This window comes from Eptatretus burgeri, chromosome 7 (genome assembly GCF_056783735.1).
Source record: "Eptatretus burgeri isolate ZD-2024b chromosome 7, Ebu_testis_v1, whole genome shotgun sequence".
Taxonomy (NCBI): Eukaryota; Metazoa; Chordata; class Myxini; order Myxiniformes; family Myxinidae; genus Eptatretus; species Eptatretus burgeri.
In genome coordinates, this window is record NC_140967.1 from 88423769 (window position 1) to 88443198 (window position 19430).

A 19430-nucleotide genomic window follows, 5' to 3' on the forward strand; every position below is an offset into this window, starting at 1 on the left:
AAATTCATTAATATGACTAACTAATGTTGAAGCATATATGTGCCAAACTATGGAAGTCTGGTACATCTGTATAAATATATGATTGTGTATCATACACGCCCAGTACCTGCAGGATAAATGTAATATTCCTTAGAGCAGGTGCATACACAAAGCATACACAATGCCAGGATGAATGGTAATATGGGCATCAACGCACCACTCATAATCATTGACATGCAAGTTGTGCACAACTAAAGAGATGATGGATGTGTGATGTCACATCTTGGCAGCAAGGCCTACCAGTTTGACACAGATCCAGCTCCTGTATCATTTGATAGGAATGGCAACGGTTGAGCAGCAATCGGATAGAGTGCAGAGGATCCAGCAAGGTCGTCTCTGGGTGCCGTGATATGAAATCCTGCAAAGATTTGCGGTTGATGAGAAACATTCAAGCACTCTAGTTTTCATAATTTCTGCTTGGTCCAGGCCACCCAAACCGATGAACTTGTACGTCCATGCCCATGATAGACAATCGCTGCCTTATAAAATGTCTCTTTCTGGCAAAGTGAACAGCAAAATACAAGTCCATCATTTTAGAGGCTAACATCAGTTGTGACACATCAAATGAACAATTGTGCAGCTTTCCTTCTTTATTTATTTATACTCACTCATAAAAAAAATTACATTCACTCAGTACAAATTGTTTTTAATAACCATCAACCATTTCCAGATGATATTATTTATTTAACAAATAGTTCAATAACTAACATACCCAAAAAGACTACAAATCAGTTTTCTTTTCTTTGTGTGTCGCAATTACCACTTGCCCGGTCAATGTTATATTAACAAACCCTACACCTCCCCTTGCCAACAGTTAATTACAGAGAATGCCTGGTGTTGGCTTGACAGTTAAGGTGGCGGGCTTTGGATCCTCGGGTCCTGAGTTCAAATCCCGCTCAGCTGTTGAATTAATACCAGGTGGGGTTAACTCGGCCTGTCATCCTTCCGAGGTCGGCAAAATGAGTGCCTGCATGCTGGTATACTGTGTCGGAGTGGTGACCCATCCACGAGTGTGCCCAATAGCCAAGGAGACTGCTTAGGCAGCACCAATGCTCTGCACTGAGTATAGTTCCAATCTCCTCCTCCTCCTGTTTACTGTTGAATTAACACCAGTTGGGATTGACTCAGCCTGTCATCCTTCCTACATCAGGGAAATGAGTGCCGGTGTGATGGTAATAGAGGGCACTGCATCAGTGGCACAGCTGTGCCCTCAGAAAATGATGCAACCAGCAGCCATGGGCTGCACACAATGGCTGATTACAGAGAATCATCTGATTATGATGCATGATATTGTAGAAAAATTAGATGTTGATATTGGAAGTTTTTGGGGTTTTTTGGGGATGACTGTACAGAGCATCAGTACTGCCAAAGCAGTCTCCTGAGCTCTTGGGCACAATCCTGGACAGGTCACCAATCCAACACAGGATACTCGAATGGCTCAATTCATCCCAGCAAGCTGGTACTCATTTTGCTGACCTCAGAAGGATGACAGGCTGAGTCAACCCCACCTGGTATTAATTCAATGGCCGAGCAGGATTTGAACTCAGGACCCTAGGATCCCTAGCCTGCCACCATAAATATTAAGCGAACACCAGGCATATTGGTAGCTCGGAAACAATCATTCATTCTCACTTGAAATTAAAATGGAGTGTTGATAGAACACGATGCTCCAAGCAGTGTTACACAAGGAAACTAGACACAGGAGGAGGCCATTCGGCCCATCATGCCTGTGCCACATCAACACTAGACCAATTTATATCCATCAAAACGACCCAATTTCATGATGGGAATGAGGGGAGGAATGTGGCTGAGACAATGTGGCATGCCCAAGGATATCCCATGGGTGTGTCAAAATAAAGATGGGGAAATACATTTATTTTAATTATTTAAATAAAAGAAGAAGAAGACAAAAATTGTGCTGTTTTTTAAATTTTTGAGGGAAGGGGGGGGGGTGGTCGAAGGTGGTTCTTGATTGAAAAACACACATCAACCACACACCACCCCTTGACGAGATCCCCACAGACAAGACTGTGCACAGATGCATGCAATCAACCATCAACACTAAAGATACCTAAAAGTTCTGTCAAAATCCCCATACCCTTCTTTCTCCAATACTTCCAGGTACCTATCCAATTCCAATTTAAACTTAACTACCCTCTCTGCAGCCACTACCTTTCCAGGGAGACCATTCCATGCATTAACTACTTTTAGAGTAAAAGTCCCCTACCTTACTACCATCTTAACTATCCTCTTCTTTACTCTCAGGCTCTGGCCCCTGCTCTTATCACTGTCTACTCTGCCGAATACTTCTTCTCTTCTATCCTTATTTTTTCCATACCCTTCATTACCTTCAACATCTCTATAATATCCTCTCATAACCACCTCCTTTCTCATGTATAAATCCCCGTCTCCTTCAGCCGCTCCTCATATCCAAGTCGAGCTAGACCCGGAATCTCGTAACCCTGTGCTGAACCCTCTCCAGTGCAGCTATGTCCTTCCTGACTTGTGGTGACCAGAATTGCACACAATATTCTAGATGGCAATTCACTAAGTGTTCACGTATATACAGTACTTAAATTTTTAATAAAATAATGAAATTAAAGATCGTTGCAAAAAAAATCCGGAAGTTTAGGGCGACTGATATATCCCATACATCACTCTTATGGTCTTTAACACTAATAAGATGACGTTGAGTCGCAGTTTAGAAGATGCAGGCTTTACGGATCACCACAGAATGCAGCGTCAATCGGTCTCGGGCTGCTATAGCCGTACTGGCAGAGCCTTTTTTAAATCCGATACTGTCCCTCTTACATACCACACCCTCTAATGCTACATATCGAGATCATATATATGTATAGTTGTTGATTTGAAAATGACCCCAGGGAGTTACATCCAACATCCGACACGTAAAATAGTCCTGGAGTTTCGATATTTCATTGGTGATTGGTAAGTTAGGTTCTCCATCCTCGCATCAGGGGAAAGGGAAATGTGATTATAGGTATAACTTTCCCCATTGTTTCCTTCTTTTTTTTGTATCCACTGTGAGGGAATGGTTGGATGATAATTTCCCTAACTGGATTGGACGACGTGGCCTTGTGGAATGGGCTGCACGCTCGCCAGATCTGAACCCCCTTGATTACTTCTTCTGGGGTATGCTGAAGGTGCAGGTTTATTCAGTGAAAATCAGACACTAATCATCTGAGGCAACGCATCACAGATGCATGAGCAGGGATTGATGGAAATGCTGCAATTATGCACCGCGTTCATTGCAATTTTGCACAGCACATTGAACTGTGCATTTCTCATGAGGGACAACACATTGGACATGTCATGCTGTCATTGAACACATCATGAATTGTAATGTAATGTCAATAAACCATTTATAATGTATTGTTGCGAATTCGCGCCCGCCGGCGTGCGATCGGCCGCGTAACTCGAATCGCGGCACGTCGCCCACCGGACGGACAATTCAGTCGTGACCCTCTCGGAACAATGCCGGGAGCTAGTCACGGGTGGGTCTTTCGACCTCACCACAATCGTGCCAATCGGCCATCCGCGTAGGATAGGGTCGTTCGCCAAACTCGACCTACCTAAGTACCTACGCGGATGGTTAATCGGGCGATCGTACCTCGCCGCAGGTCGACTTCGGACACGAACCGCTTAAGTGGTTCGTTCCGTACTGCAGAGATAACCGAGCGGAGTTATCGTCGACCTTGACGGTTCAGATTAGTTACCGGGAACTTACACCCACTACCAATCTCTTACGCGATGCAGGATGGAGAGTCAATAAAAATAAAGAAGACGAGGCAGAGCGGGAACAGTTCAACAAGCAAGCATTTTATTGCGCGACACACAGACACAAAGCAAGCACGTATATTCAGTCGCAGTAATAATAATAAAAGGCACGTATTCAAGCACAGAAAGAAACAGTAAAAGAGATACTACCGACTAAGACCGACACACGGCAACACTTACACAGTTTTACTTAACAGACGGCGCCACCACAAGCATTCACACAAAAAGCAAAGGAAAAAGAAAGCCACCCTCATAGACGAGGAGGCAGACAGGTCCCATACATCAAATGTATGTAAATCCTGGAGGATCGGCCAGGTCCACGAGACCGGGGAGGTTTTACCCGCGTCCTCGTGATGCGATGGCGGGCAAGCCGCAATGTTTGCGCCGCTGCGCCCCGACTCCGTGCCCTGGCGTGGTCGGCGAGTCCTCTCCGGCGTGTTCCGCGCGAGCGGTCTTGTTGGCACCATGTTTAGGGTGGGGGAGGAACGGGGGCCCCCCCTCGGCACTATCTCAGCGCGAATGGAGGGGGAAATCGTTGATGCTCAGGGAGAGGGGTATGGCTGGCTGGCCTGGATCTCGCGACGAGTCAAGCGACCCCCACACCGCAACCTCGTCGCCGTCTGCCGTCTTCCCTGTAACTCCTCCGCAACTTCTTTCCAAGCTCAACTTCACCCTCTTTTAGTTCCACACTCCCGCCGCGCGAGTCGCCTTGCACTCGTATCTTTATAGGTCTCAGGAGGAGCTGATATGCAAATATGCGGATCAAAACGCGATTGGAGGCGGGGCCACGCCACCCTCTGTTCAGCCATTGGTTAGGCAAAAAGGGGCGTGAACCTCCCTTGATCCACATATTTGCATAAACGGACTTCACATACACGCGCTTGGAGATGGGGCCAAGCCGCCTCGCGTTCGCCCATTGGACGGAGGGGGAGTGGGCGTGAAGCATTTTGGATCCGAATTTTCCCCCGGAAAGGCCGCCATTCGCACTCGCGGCTTGGTGCGTTTGGCACCAATCGCCGAACGGGCCCTAGACAGCCCGACGTTCAGTATTCACAGGTGGTGCGGTTGTTGGTTGTGAAGGAGAAAGGGGAAGGGAGTGGAGTGTTTTCTGTGGTAGTTTGATGGTTATGGTGTCGTTTGGGAATGGCGGTGAAGCGATGTTTGTGGAATGGAGTTGTGAAGGTAAAGGTAGTGGCTGTTTGCATTGTTGGCGGCTTAATGGTCGAAAATAACAATAGAGAAAGAAAAAATGGCCAACTCAAAGCGTCGCAGCCCGGATGAATCACACATATTCCCTCTATACAACGGGTGTGGGCTAACTACACATGGACTTATTGAGATATCTCACCTGAGGACTCTTTATGGTGTAATGCGAATTTCCACAACCGTAACAGAATATTCACCTACGTTTCCAGACTTTATGGCCACCCTGTATAATGGATTTCTTTGAGTGCTCGGGGTAAGACTGTTTCTTATGTGACACTGCATTTCTGTAAATACTTGCATTTTTGTAAATACATACCTTTTATTAAAGTTAATACAAGATTTGTTGTTTCCAAACCTGCTTGATTGTCTCTTTCCTTCATTGGATTGACATAGCATTAAATAAATAGAAGGGAGGGTTGCACCCCACTGATTCACTGCACTCGTCTACCCGGCAGCCCACCTACCATTTCACTCAGCCATACAAAAGTAATAGACAAAGGTGGGAGGCCGAGAGCACAGTTCCCCATCTGGGCGGGGCTAAATCAACGGTAAGGTCACACAAATCTTGGAGCAGGGACCCTGCCATACTTAGTCTTATCAAACGACGTCCGTGGTTGCTCAACAACCCGTCAGGTCGAAGTCATCCGTGGCTTGCGGCTTCAGGGTCAAAGGTCGGGAAGCGTATCCGAGAGAGGCCACTTGTGACCCAGCGAAAGGACCGTAACAATATCATGGTTCTTGGAAGTATTATGAAGGCAATTTGTGTTATGCAGTGTTCAAGTGTATAATTCAATTTCAATCAAGATTTATAGAGCTGTTGGAAGAATTAAATAAAGATTTAAAGGCATATAAATAAATTAATTATGGATTTTACCAGCATTTTCTCCAGCAGCTATTACACCACCCTATCGAACACATTATATTCGTTCTTCATGCTTATTGTATGTGTCCATTACGACATTCTTTAAAACAGTAAGTTTCCTGTTTGGAATGATTTATTAATTTTGTTTGACTTTGACTGACATGCAAACAGATAGAGTAAAAAAAATACTACGTCATTCCTCTGCGCATGTACGATCGGGACGAATTCAGAGGCAAAATACGGCAAAACAGCAAATTTGTCTTTCTATTTATGTTCGGATTTGTGTTCAGAATATAACATTCGATTTAAATAAGTTGTTCCTCGATCATAAACTGATAAGACAGGCAGATGAACGGACAGAGGGACATGAACCAATTGCTTAACCCTACTTTTCGTTTGGCATGCACGGGGTAATAAAGTTGGTGCACCAATCGTGGCCTAATGAACCCCACATAAATCGATCTATAATGCAATGGACGGTGGGCCACATGCGTACATGGATAAATTTATATATATATATATATATATATATATATATATATATATATATATATATATATATATATATTGGACTGGAAACACCAATGTAAAGTCGTTTAATAGGGCATCGGGCCACCACGTGCGGCCAGTAAGTGTCCCTTAATAGGGCATCGGGCCACCACGTGCGGCCATCTCTGAATGTGTCCCGACAGTGGTTATCTGCAGACGTATCTGGATGGTGGATATGTCCGGACGTATCCGGATGGTGATTATCTCCGGACGTTGGTTATGTCTGGATGTGTCCGGATGATGCGCCGTGGCATAGAGACCACCAGTGTCTGGAATTCTGCAGGAGGAGGATGCGGCATCATTCTTCCGTGAGAAAGTAAATCAACTCACACCTGTTTAATGAGGTGGAAAACGTTGTATCAGGTGGCATTCCAGAATATCCCATAAATGCTCGATTGGGTTCAGATCTGGTGACTGAGAAGGTCATGACATAAGGATAACATCAGTGTCATGCTCATCAAACCATTGGGTGACCACACGTGCTCTGTGGATGGGGCATTGCCATCCTGGGAGACATCTCTCCCGGCAGGAAAGAAATGCTGTCACATGAGGTGAAGATGATCATTCAGTACCATGAAGTAGCGATTGGCATTGACCTTGCCATCTAAGGGAATGACTACACCCAAACCATGCCAGCAAAATGTGCCCCACAACATTACAGAACCACCAGAACCCTTCACTGTTGAAACCGAGCACTCAGGGTTGTAGAGTTATTTAGGTTGGCACCACATATGCACTCATCCGTTTGTCAAGAACGTTGTGAATGATGATTCATCCGACCAAATAACATTTCTCCATTGCTCAGTAGTCCATTGCCTGTGCTCTTTGCACCACAGTACTCACAAACATGCATTGCCAGGTGTGATGAGTGGTTGGATGACTGCAATTGGACACTGCAACCCGACTATAGTATCCCAATCGGTGGAGTTCGTGGCGGATCGTTTTTAATTAAACAGGCTGCTTGTGCCCCAGGTTGAAATTTACAGTCAATCTGCAGCTGCTCGCTTGCTTTGCCTTGCACTTCAAATTAATGCACGGATATTACGATCCTGGAGTATGCGCTTCCGCCCACTGTTGCCAGTTGCTGATGTCTTTGTTCCTGATGTTCCATGCAACATCACCTTCGACAACGTTGCTAGTGAAAGATCAGCAAGTTGAGCTGTCTTTGTCACTGAAGCTCCTGCCAAATGCGTCCCAACAATCACCCTCTTTCAAAGTCACCAAAGTCTCCTCCTGAAGCTATGCAAGCCAAAGTCATAATTATAGGCAACTAGACCTGCGTAGCATTTGTATCCATGACCCGAAGCATGCTGGGATGTTATTAAATAACACATGGGTGTTATTAAGATGATTAAATAACATAAATTAATAAATGTTATTAAGATGATTAAATAAATTAAGATGATTAAATAACACATGGGCCACACCTGTGTTGAAGCCATTGCTTTCAATATACTTGGTGTCCCTCATTTGCCCAGGCGTTTCAACTTTTTTGTCCACTACCTGTATATATCTATAAAAATAAATGTCAGTGTGTGTCAGTCCGTCAGTCCTCTTGCATCACTCCAAAACCATGAAACCTAGCAGCTCCAAACTTTGCAGGCAAACTATAAGGGAACTACAAGGTAGTGTATGAATGAAAATTGGGTGTTTGGGTTCATTTAAACCCCCCTTTTGAAGATAATTAATAGCTTTGTTTAATTATCTTTCATCAATGCATCATCCTTGGACAGCCCCTGTCAGCCCTCTGTCATTTAGTTTGGGGTCTTAATTCACCATTCTGTTCAGCCTGCTCAACAATGCCTTGACTTGGAACAATCTACAACAGTTTCCTTACGATAAAGCGCTCAAATGTTGTTGTTTTTTTTCCACTTTCCTCACTCATATCATCAAATGCCTCATCTTCATACCTACAAATCTCTGGATACATCAAAATGCTTATAAGCACCAAGAGACACCAGTGTTCAGGGCTTTATTTCATTTCCGAAATTGTGATAACCTCTCGAAACTCTTCACCTGAGCCAAATTTCAGAATTTAAACTGCAGAATTGACCTTGGCAGCAGTTCCGACTGCTAAAACAAAAGTGTTTGTTTGTCTCATTTGGACATTGCTTCTCAATCCGGGCGTCTCCATGTGATGTTTGTTATAACCAATCGCTAATCACTGCCAAGCTAGCGCAGTCATATTAAACACCATACGGAGATGACCGGAGACATCCGGAGTGTCAAAAATATGCGAATTGGACAAATGAACACCTTTTTTTTTAGCAGTCGGAACTGTTGCTTGGGTCAATTCCGCATTTAAAATTTTGAAATTCGGTTCAGGTTGAGAGATTCTAGAGCTTATCGTATTTCAGCTGTAATGCTTATAAATGTCCAGAGTTGTATTCACACATTATTTGATACTCCGGATGGTGGTTATCTCTGAATGTGTCCAGACAGTGGTTATCTGCAGACATATCTATATGGTGGTTATGTCCGGATGTATCCGGACATTGGTTATGTCCGGATGGCGGTTATGTCTGGATATGTCCGGACGATGGTTATGTACCGATGGCAGTTATCTCCATATGTGTCCAAATGGTGTTAATCTCCGGACGTGTCCAAGTGGTGTTTATCTCCGGGCAGTGTTTGTAATGGAGTAGTACAAGACCAACCACTCCTGAATCCATGCTGTTCATCACTTCGAAGATCACTTCCCCATAGATGGCTCACAAGTGCATGCTTGATGATCTTCTCCATCAGTTTGCCTACCACAGATGTCAAACTTACTGGACACTAGTTTTCTGGATTCCATTCTTCCCTTTCTTGAAGATGGGCACCACATTAGTTTGCTTCCAGGACTGGTTCCTCACCCTCTTTCGAAAGCTTCCCAAAGATGATTGTAAGAGGTTTACATATTTTCTGATACGTCTTTCAGCAGTCACAGATGCAATCCATGAGAGCCAGTGGACTTATTGATATCTAATTTCAACAAGTATTTCTCCATTTTCTCCTCCATAAACTCCACTTAATGTTGAACACACTATTGTCCCTATTTTCCCAACAATGGTGTGGATGAAAAGTCCTCAACTGTAAACACACTAGCAAAAACATTACTAAGTGTCTGTGCTTTTTGGAATTCATTCCCTGTGAAGACACCGTCCTGCTGCCGTAAATTAGGAATTCCACTCTTTGTTTTTGTCTGGTTTCTTACATAACTCCAGAAACTCTGCGGGTTTACGTTCACCTCACATGCTAATTTATTCTCAAAGTTTGCTTTTACCTGCCTGATGGTTAAGGTTGCCTCATTTCATGCAATAATATATTCCTTCCAATTTGCCGAAGTCCTGTTTTTCTGGTACCTATTCTATTTCCTGTGCTTAGAACGTATTGATTGCATTGCAGCCGCAGACATCCACTGGGGGTTTACTCTTTGTACTCTTCTTTTGCACTTGAGCAAATTCCTCGATACAAGCTTTCATCCTGCTTTCAAAAAGCTTCCATGTTTCTTGTACTGCATAATCCGTCCCAGTCAACGTGGCTTAAACTTTTCCTCATACTGTCACAGTCTCCATGATAGGAACTCTTACTGTCCATCTCATCACACTTCAACTGATAATACATATCGATTTCAAAACACAGTGTTGCATGGTCACTCTTTCCTATCGGTGGACACCTCGTCAGATTTATTACCAAGTCTTCCCCATTTGATAAAACCAAGTCGGGTAAGCTTGGCTCTTGACCCTCCCGAATCCACGTGGGTTAATCTACGTGTTGATATAAAAAATAAACCATTAACAGATACCCAGAAAATAACTCGAGCCTGCTCCAACAGTCTGGTGAACCTCCCAATTAATGTCCTTGTAAATAAAATCACCAACAACCTCCAGCTTTGGGTCATCTAATTCAGTTACTCTCATTAAGAATAAACACAAGTCAGCATTGTTAATGAAAGAGCTTGCAGGACTTCAATAAATGCACCCAAACAACAAACTGGATCCTTGAGTTGGAGTGATGTTTACCCAAATTGACTCCTGGAAAAAGCATTCTTCCATGTCGACGATAGATGCTGTAATAGTGTCCTGAACATAAACTACAATTTCTCTCTTCATAATGTCTGGAACAAAAAGTTGATATCCTTGTAAATGCAGTTCACAAAGTCAAATCTCATCACAAGCATTTTTTTGGCAAAATCTCAGTCAATGCAACAACATCTGGATGATCAATCGACACTCGAGCTTTCATGTCATCCCTTTTGTTAAGCATGCAGTCACAATTGGTATAAAGACATTTCAGAGATTTTAAACTTGGTCTACTAGATTTACCTGTTCCTGAATTTGAAGAAGAACGTGAAGTCAACAAAGCCGATCTTAAAGAACCCGTGGAAGTTAAACTTGAACCAAACGTATTTACACGATCATCACATTGACCGTGTGATCTACTTCCCAGCCGATGACGGGCCTGGATGAAACCTCTTCTTCACTATCATCCCGTTCTGTATGGTCAGGTTACTCTCTCCACCCTCGAGTCTGGACTTCAGTTCTTCTCTGAGCTACTTGTGCTCATTTCATTCTATCATGGTCCTGTCTCTGGCAATCTGTCTGGAGCATCCACCTTGCTTCACTGGAATGTCACGTACTCAACTCAACACCTCATCTCTTGTTTCACAACTACCCAAGATGACTTTTAAGGGCCAAGACAAATCCTGCACTTTCGTCTCGAGACGATATACTGCCTTAATCTCATATGAGGGGACCCTCAGATCCTGACAAATGATGGTTTCCACATTGTATTTATCTTCTTATTTTCTGATCTCTGAACCATCACCCTCAGACTCTGGAGGCCGGAAAAGATGAGGTTACTCTTTCTACGTTCCCTCCCATTCAACTCATCCATATGGGTAGTAACCAACCTATAACCTCAATTGCAAGGACAATTGGCATATTGTTGGAAGTTCTACCAAGTGTTTGGTCTGTGGCTGAACACTCATTCATTTTTGATCTTCTGAAGTTCCTTCTTCATATCACAATAACTCTCACCACACTTATCACTGCTCTCCTTCATTTCAGATCTCAAACCCTTAACTTCTTCTTCAAGCTTGTTCTGCAGTACCAATGTATACTGCTCTCCCCATTGTGAAATTTACTGATTATTTCTTGAAACCTCTTGGACACATTGTGGCATGCAGCATGAAACCAGCATCGACAGAGTTCACATTTCATGGCACAATTATCCTCTTGAGCAACATCATTGCAACTTTCACACAATGAGTCATTCTTACTTTAAGATGTTTCCTTATCAGCATTCATGTCAGCAATGGTGTTAGCTTTATCCTTTCATCCTGAACTAACAGCGAATGTGTGGAAACTGAAAACTGCAAACCCAAATCAAACAGCAAGGGAAAAGATTATCCGGTGGACTGCGTCCGTCGTCCTTGTGTCTGCGCGGCTCCTTCATGGTATATATTATGCTTCACTTCAAGGTATGACTCTACATACCTGCCCATTAAACTATGAAATGCCGTTGTGCACCATGCCATGCACGTGACTCCCAAGGGTTCTTGGACACTATGCTGGGCACGTGAATCTCAAGCGCCGTTTTGCACCGTCCTGAACATCTATCCAATTTTAAATATCATGCTATATCTCGTTTTTGGCCTTAACTCGCAATGGTGAAGACTCAGTGAAGCGCATACCACCGCCAGGCTTAACAGTTTACATTTTGTATCCCATTGATAGGTCGGATCTGGATTCAGACCTGAACCAAAATCGAATCAGCTTGTTCTTGTCACCTACCCAACTCATCCACCTAATTTAGTCCGAATCCATCCACAACGTTTTGAAATATCCTGCTCACAGACAAACAGACAGACAGGGGTGAAAACATAACCTCTGTCCACCTTAGGTGGCAAACATCATGATTTTTAATCACAGGGCACATGCCCTTCGGCTTTTTGAACCCAAAATGTAATCGGTTCATCTTTTTATTACATTCTATACTTTTGCCAAGTTGGGTTGAAATTTCTTCAGTGGTTCATAAGTTATTGCGGTAACAAAGATTTTCGATCAGAGGTCACATAATCTTCGGGCTTAGACGTTTGACCTTTTGAACCCAAAATCGAATCACTTCTTCATTGTTTTACAGTTCATACATATGCGATGTGCAGTTGAAATCTCTTCAGTAGTTCATTAGTCCACATCAATGTTTAACTACACTCATATCATGTATTCCGGAATAATAACTGTGGGAACGTCGCCCATGACTGTTTGTTTTATTGAAGTGCTGTATTTTAAATTGGACACATGTACCTCAAATAGTTCATATGGTTACATTCATCAGGGGGGGGGGGAGGGTGGTCGAAGATAGAATTAAAGCGTTTAGCACCGTATCTGTTTGCATAAGGTTTAGAACAAGAGTTTGTATAGAAATTAAGTGAAGCTACAGGGTAAATGTCCTTCGTGAGCCATCTCAGGGAATGGCTCGGGCCAACTGTATCGTTTAGAAAAGGTTTGGATATCTTGTCCACGTGTTCCCTCATGTTTAACTGGTGCGAGGTCAGACGAGGTCATGTAGGGTGTAGCGTCTTCACAGTAGACGTGTCACGCAAAACAGGTTCAGACATGCGTACTGGTATGAATGGCAACTTGCCCACAGACACAATGGTTGGCGACTGAGAGGACACATGGGGGGGTAATGGAATTGAATGGGCCTGTCCGAGTCTTAGGGACCATCGGCAATTGTGACGCGGACCACGCGGGGATTTTATTAACAGGCAAAGACCGGAATGTCCCTCTGTTGCCTTCCACTCTGGACTCTCGCCTTTCAGCTCTGGCCTGCCTCTTTGGTTTGACGCCTTTGCCGACTGAGCCCTTCCTTCCTGGCCTTCCACGGATACAGCAGCAAGGAGTCTTTTTCTCCAAACAGCACCACAAGACACCCCAGCCAGGACTCAGATCGTCATTCCTGCCTTCTCCCCTATAAGTATCTTGTCTCTTCAAAACCTTGCCTGGTTGTGTGTGTGTGTGTGTGTGTGTGTGTGTGTGTGTGTGTGTGTGTGTGTGTGTGTGTGTGTGTGTGTGTGTGTGTGTGTATGTGTGTGTGTGTGTGTGTGTGTGTGTGTGTGTGTGTGTGTGTGTGTGTGTGTACGTGTGCACGTGCACAGAGATTTCAGAAAACACCTCACCCCACCCCACTCAGTCTTGAGAAGAAAAAAGACATGGGCGGTGAACCAAATGACAAAAAGTGAACCAAAATGAAAATTTTATTGGTTGAGATGATGTAATATCCCTAATATTTTGTCCAAGTACTGCGAAACGGAAGGCTTTTGAAAGTCTCAAAAAGGGGGATTTGTATTCTACAGTGTTCAAGCATAAAATATAATTTAAATAAAATTTAAATTTTAAAGGTTATATAAGAAAAAAAAAATTCGGAAGTTTGCCGCCATTGACGCAGCCTCTTTTACACCACGCTATTTAACACGTTACGTTAGTTATTTGTGTCCATTATAACATCCTTAAAAACAGTAAGTTTCCTGTTTTGAATGATTTTGAATTTTGTTTTACTGCCAAACAGGCAGACAGAGTAAAAATATTATCTCACTCCTCTCTGCCAATGTGCGACCTGGCCGACTTCAGAGCCAAAGCACTGCTAAGCTAAAGGTTGATATTCTGATTCGTGTTCAAAATATAACATTCAATTGGAATCAAGTTGTTCCTCAATCATAAACTGATGTTCATGGAGAAATAGAGACAGACACAGTGAACCAAATTGCTTAACCCCACTATTTGCTTTGCGCACACATGGGAAAATATATTGTACATTTCTTAAGAAACGTGTCATCGTCACTTTTGCTATCCCGCCAATCATAAACTGATGTTCATGGAGAAATAGAGACAGACACAGTGAACCAAATTGCTTAACCCCACTATTTGCTTTGCGCACACATGGGAAAATATATTGTACATTTCTTAAGAAACGTGTCATCGTCACTTTTGCTATCCCGCCAAATACGATTGATTTGCTTTAATGGGAATAACACTGGAGTGATTCATTGCGATAAGTTGGATATTAAGTACCGACAAGGTGCGGACCCTGTCTGGAAAAGGAACTACGCTTGCCGCTCGAGCGTTGTTTTCGTTAAATCGGCTATCTTCAAAGCATATTGCTTCGGCCTGGTGGGCCACGTTAGCAAGCACCCCCATCAGCACGACAACATGTTGTAACTGCCAACTGTATGTCAGGGAAGGGTTCTGTTCATATTCAGTTCGTTCCATTCAATAAATCTTAAAAATTAAAGAGTAAAATTAGATACAGGAAAGATGCACTTTGGTTATGTGTAAGGCCTGTGTTCCTCAAATAGGAAGCAAATTATGAGGAACAGGCAGCAGCAGTTTTTGTCATCATCATGGTCGTCCTTTGTAGCTGAAGATTGCTGTTCACATGTGACATGCAAACAACCTGGGTTTTTAAAATTTGTTTATAGTATAGGAGTAGCTACCCAGGCATCAACCACATTAACCACAAGATAGCAAGCATTCTAACCTGGTGCCAAGAAATATCAAAGACCAAACCACTTCCCGTCCACAGTTTAGCAAGTAGTATTAAAGAATATGAAAGAAGACCAACCACATTCCCCCCATCACCCACCCAGCCCCTCCCACTCCCATGACTGCCCCCCAACACCCATCATGTATACGTAACAGAAAGATGACTCATGAAAAAAAACAAAAAGCAGACCAATTGGCAAGGTAACATTTTCCATCTACAGATACCATCTATAGTCTATACCAAACCATGACTCATGGATTTCCTCATTCAAGCCTACAAGAGCATTGCACTCACTTCTGGGTTGGGCACTTGTCAGCCTTGTGAAATGGGCCCAAATAATGACAGGCCTTATCACATCATCATAGCTCTGTACACTCTTTCCTGGCTACCAAAAGGCACTACTCCTTTTTCCATGCCCCCCACAACCCCCCCTCTCTTTCTTTGTCCATTCTCTTGAGGCGATGCGCAAACACTTTTCCACTCACGTTGGGGAGGTGCCGAGTCACTACCCTCACTCATACACTGTTGACCTTCTCATTCCTCACGTTTGTCCAGGGAAGGCAAGCTAGCACACTAGTTGATGTAATTCGAGAGCAAACAAGTTAGACAAATGTTTTTTTAACTTTGCTTAGCATTTACAATTTACACCCTTTTGTCTTTCATACCTATACCGGTACAGTATTGGTATAATTACAAAGAATGATCTGGTTAAACCAGCCTTTCTGCCTTTGTGTCTCATGCCCTGAACAATAACCTCCTGATGTGTATGGCAATGACATCCAGAGCAGCGGCCCCTCCCAAATACAACATTCAAGGCCAGACTCTACCCAGCAACGTGCTCCGATAGGCAAATATGGGGCTGCGCCTGCTAGCTGTTAAAATCCAATATTTAATGTTCTTCTATTATCTTTATCCAGACTTGGAGGCTTAACGATTAAGAGGTCAACTCTGAATCTGGGAGGTCAGCGATTCAAACCCTGGCATAGACATGCCAAATACTTTTTTTTTTTTAAATAGTACGTGCTGCTTCTTTGCTTGAAGCTCAGCATTTAAATAAATAATTGAGCAAGCACAAGCAACTCCATGTTGGTAACCACAATGCAGGCTTTGACAGGCCTCATGGCTTCCTCGTACACCGAAGCTCCTTGTAAGGGAGCTCATTACGTTATTATCTTGCCACCGGAGTAAATGTATATTCGATATGTTTTGAAGAAAAGGTTCTCGCACCTCATTAGTGAATGTGTTTTTCGGGATCTCTCTGATTGGTGAGTGCTTTAGAAGCTCTTTCTTGCCAGTTGGAGGCCATCAATAAACATTGCGAGCTCACACCGATGTCGTTGCCTCGATATGAAAGAGCTGGAATAGCCAATAACGGAGGTCATGACTGATGATCCGGTCAGCGCGGCATGCATGGTGATGTTTTCAATTTATCAATGACAGTATACGAAGGCCTTGGAGCAGGTGTTATTACCTCCGCCAGCAAAGGTGAAGTAAGTTATGTTTTCACCACTTCCTGTCTGTTTCCTTGTCTGTTTTTGTGTGTTTGTGTGCAGGATATCTCAAAAAGTTGTGGACGGGTTCAGACGAAACTTGGTGGGCAGGTTGGGTGTGTGACAACGACAAACTGATTAGATTTTGGTGAAGCTCCGGATCCGGATCAGACTACTAGAATTTTTAAGTGATTCTTTCACCATTGAGAGATAGGGCTAAAAACTATATATATCACGATATCTCAAAAAGTTGTGGATGGTTTCAGACGAAACTTGGTGGACATGTTGGGTGTGTGACAAGGATAAATTGATTGGATTTTGGTGAATATCCGAATCCGGATCTGGATTCAAGAATTATTTAATTTTTTAAGTGATTCTTCACCATTGAGAGATGGGGCCAAAAGTGATATAGTCTTGTATAGCATGATATTTCAAAAATGTATTCATTGGGCCCGATGTGTTCTCGTGGATCAGGCATTGCGTGGCGGAGGTATGCGCTCTACCGAGTGCCCCTCTAGTTATTTATGACTCACTCTTACCCTAACATCCCACAAATATTATAGTGGGGTATCATAGTGAAAATATCGTTACACGGTGGACAGAAGCACAATTTTTTCACCAAAGCATCTCCATGGTATACCTTCAAGAAAAAAAAGTAAGCTCCAAAAAAAAAAAATGATAATGGTAAGTGTAATATCTGACATCATGATGTCATCAGCATACCTGTCGTAAACTTTTGGTCCTCTTTGCTTTTTCTGTGAATTACTACTTTCGTGATCACGGTGACTGGCAACGAATTGAAGACTAAGATACGTACCGTACGGAAGAATGAGCCCACTATAAGATAGTAAACTAGTCTAATAATATTTTTTTAATAAAGCATTGCAGTGAAGTCTGATCCAAATAATTTTAAAGCAATATATGTATTTGTATATTGTAATCAGTAAAAAATAGTGTGGTAGATAAAAACATTAGAAAGGAAATAACTTGCACCAAAAACTTTAACATTTTCATGCTCACGCTGACGCTGACGCTCACGCTGACGCTCACGCCGGGGGTATCGCTATAGCTCTCTGTTCTTCGAACAGGCAAGCTAAAAATGCTTATATTTCAATTACCTGTTTCTTGAAATATTAAATTAATGACTCAAAATCTCGGGGCAGTACTTCACAACCTTATTTTATACATTAATTTGCTCTATCATCTTGTTAGTCTATTGTGACGTCATTGAATACACTTCCTGTCATCAGATTTTTTGGAGCTTACCCTCTTTTTGATCCTTATACATGGGCAAAGCTTTTGTTAAAAAAAATTGTGCTTTTGTCCACCGTGTCACAGTCCTTGGCACTTTTGTTAATGATGTACCTCACTATTATTGTTGTTTTTAAGACCCTTCATAGTTTTTGAATAATTTGCTTGTGGATGTTAAGTTAAAATAAAATGACTTCATCTTTCGTAAACTGTTCTTTCCCATAAGTGTCACACTCACCTTTCGTGGGAGAGGGGGGAGGGGGGGGGGAATAAATAAATAATAATTTAAAAAGCTTTTCAGGACAGGTGCTAGTTTGTGACAAGAGTAAATTTAAAGATATTTTGCCCGGCCTGGCCACATTCTTGTCTGGACGGAAGGGTGGAGGGAGCTGCATGGTCGGTTTCTTTTTTAATGTGATACCGTCATGTCCTGGTGTTTGCTCCGACAGAACAAACAATCGAGATATGCTGAACAAATATGTACGCCAAATGAGAATTCTACACACTGTTTCAGGGAGAAGCACTTTGTGGATTACATGAGATAGCAGCCTTTCGGAGTACTATAACCCTATTGGAAGGTTGGATGCTTTCCCACCGCACTTTTACAGGTCTACAGCAACATCGTGATACAACAAGGCTAATACAAGTCTGCGTCAGTGGAGAGGTAGAACTATGGATGAAATCAAGAGGATGTTGTTCGAACTGCTGTGTGAAGGAAGGAGAAAGCTGACGTTTCGGGCATTCACCCTTCGTCTCTTTTAATCTGTCTGAGGGTTAACGTCCGAAACTTCAGCTTCTCCTTGCTTCCCACGGTGGTTCGCGTACCTCGATCAATGTCCTGTTGGTTACATCCGTTGTTCTAATAGTATAGCTTGTTCCTTAAAGTAAATATCAAATTCAGGTTAAACAAGGTTAGTGTCGGACTGTAGGTCTGCATCAACAGACAGGTACACTCGGTGGTGTAATGGCAAGAGCGTCCACTCTGAATCTGTGATGTCGGTGGTTCAAACCCTCGCCAAGTCACACCAAAGACTTTTAAAATGGTACGTGCTGCTTTATACCGAAGCTTGATGCTCAGCATTTAAAAGATAGAGCACGAAAAATCCCTCATAGGTTGACATCCATGGGGAGGAGAAATTTCCTCCTAGATTGCCTCGCTGAGTGTAACAGAGAAAAGTGAAGTCAAAAAGTTGTCCGCGCTGGTACCCAGAGTGTTCTGGGAAGTGATGTCATTCCCCCCCCCCCCCCCCATCTTGGCTGTTGTGTTTGTGCGTAAAGACAAGTCTGGTGTTCTCATATATGTATCTGCTTCCATGTGTGTGTGATTTGTGTCGCAGCTCCTCCACGAGCCTTTGAGCCTGAAAAAATTAATAAATAAACAGACAGAGTGTCCCATAATTATGCACTCTACACTGGATTTTTTTTGTTTTCCTTTGTTGAACAATCTAAAAATTAAAAAGTAATTTTTTTTAAGAAGTTTTTAAAAATTCTTCACTATAGTCAGTAAAATATAACATTTGAATTTTCCTGAATACAGCAGTTGTGTTGCACATATTATTCATTTAACTTTTTGTTCAATTCCACATGAGCTTAAGTAATTTTTCGTTGATATTATTTTAGAATTTTTGTAAACGGTGATACAGTATAAAGATTATCGAGGAGATTGCGCATGTATTATATGAAGTAGGACAAGGACATCATTAGGAGAC

The 19430-nt window shown here is 42.8% G+C and overlaps 1 protein-coding gene across 3 annotated transcripts in view; it reads right to left on the minus strand.

Moving 5' to 3' along the window:
- Positions 1 to 19430, minus strand: part of ITPK1 (inositol-tetrakisphosphate 1-kinase) — a 96008-nt gene that overhangs the window by 45862 nt on the left and 30716 nt on the right. For all 3 annotated transcript variants that reach the window (XM_085889497.1, XM_085889496.1, XM_085889495.1), the window contains one exon: positions 280 to 397. In XM_085889497.1, coding sequence (XP_085745623.1) covers positions 280 to 397 — 118 coding nt within the window. The remainder of the gene's footprint in view (positions 1 to 279; positions 398 to 19430) is intronic.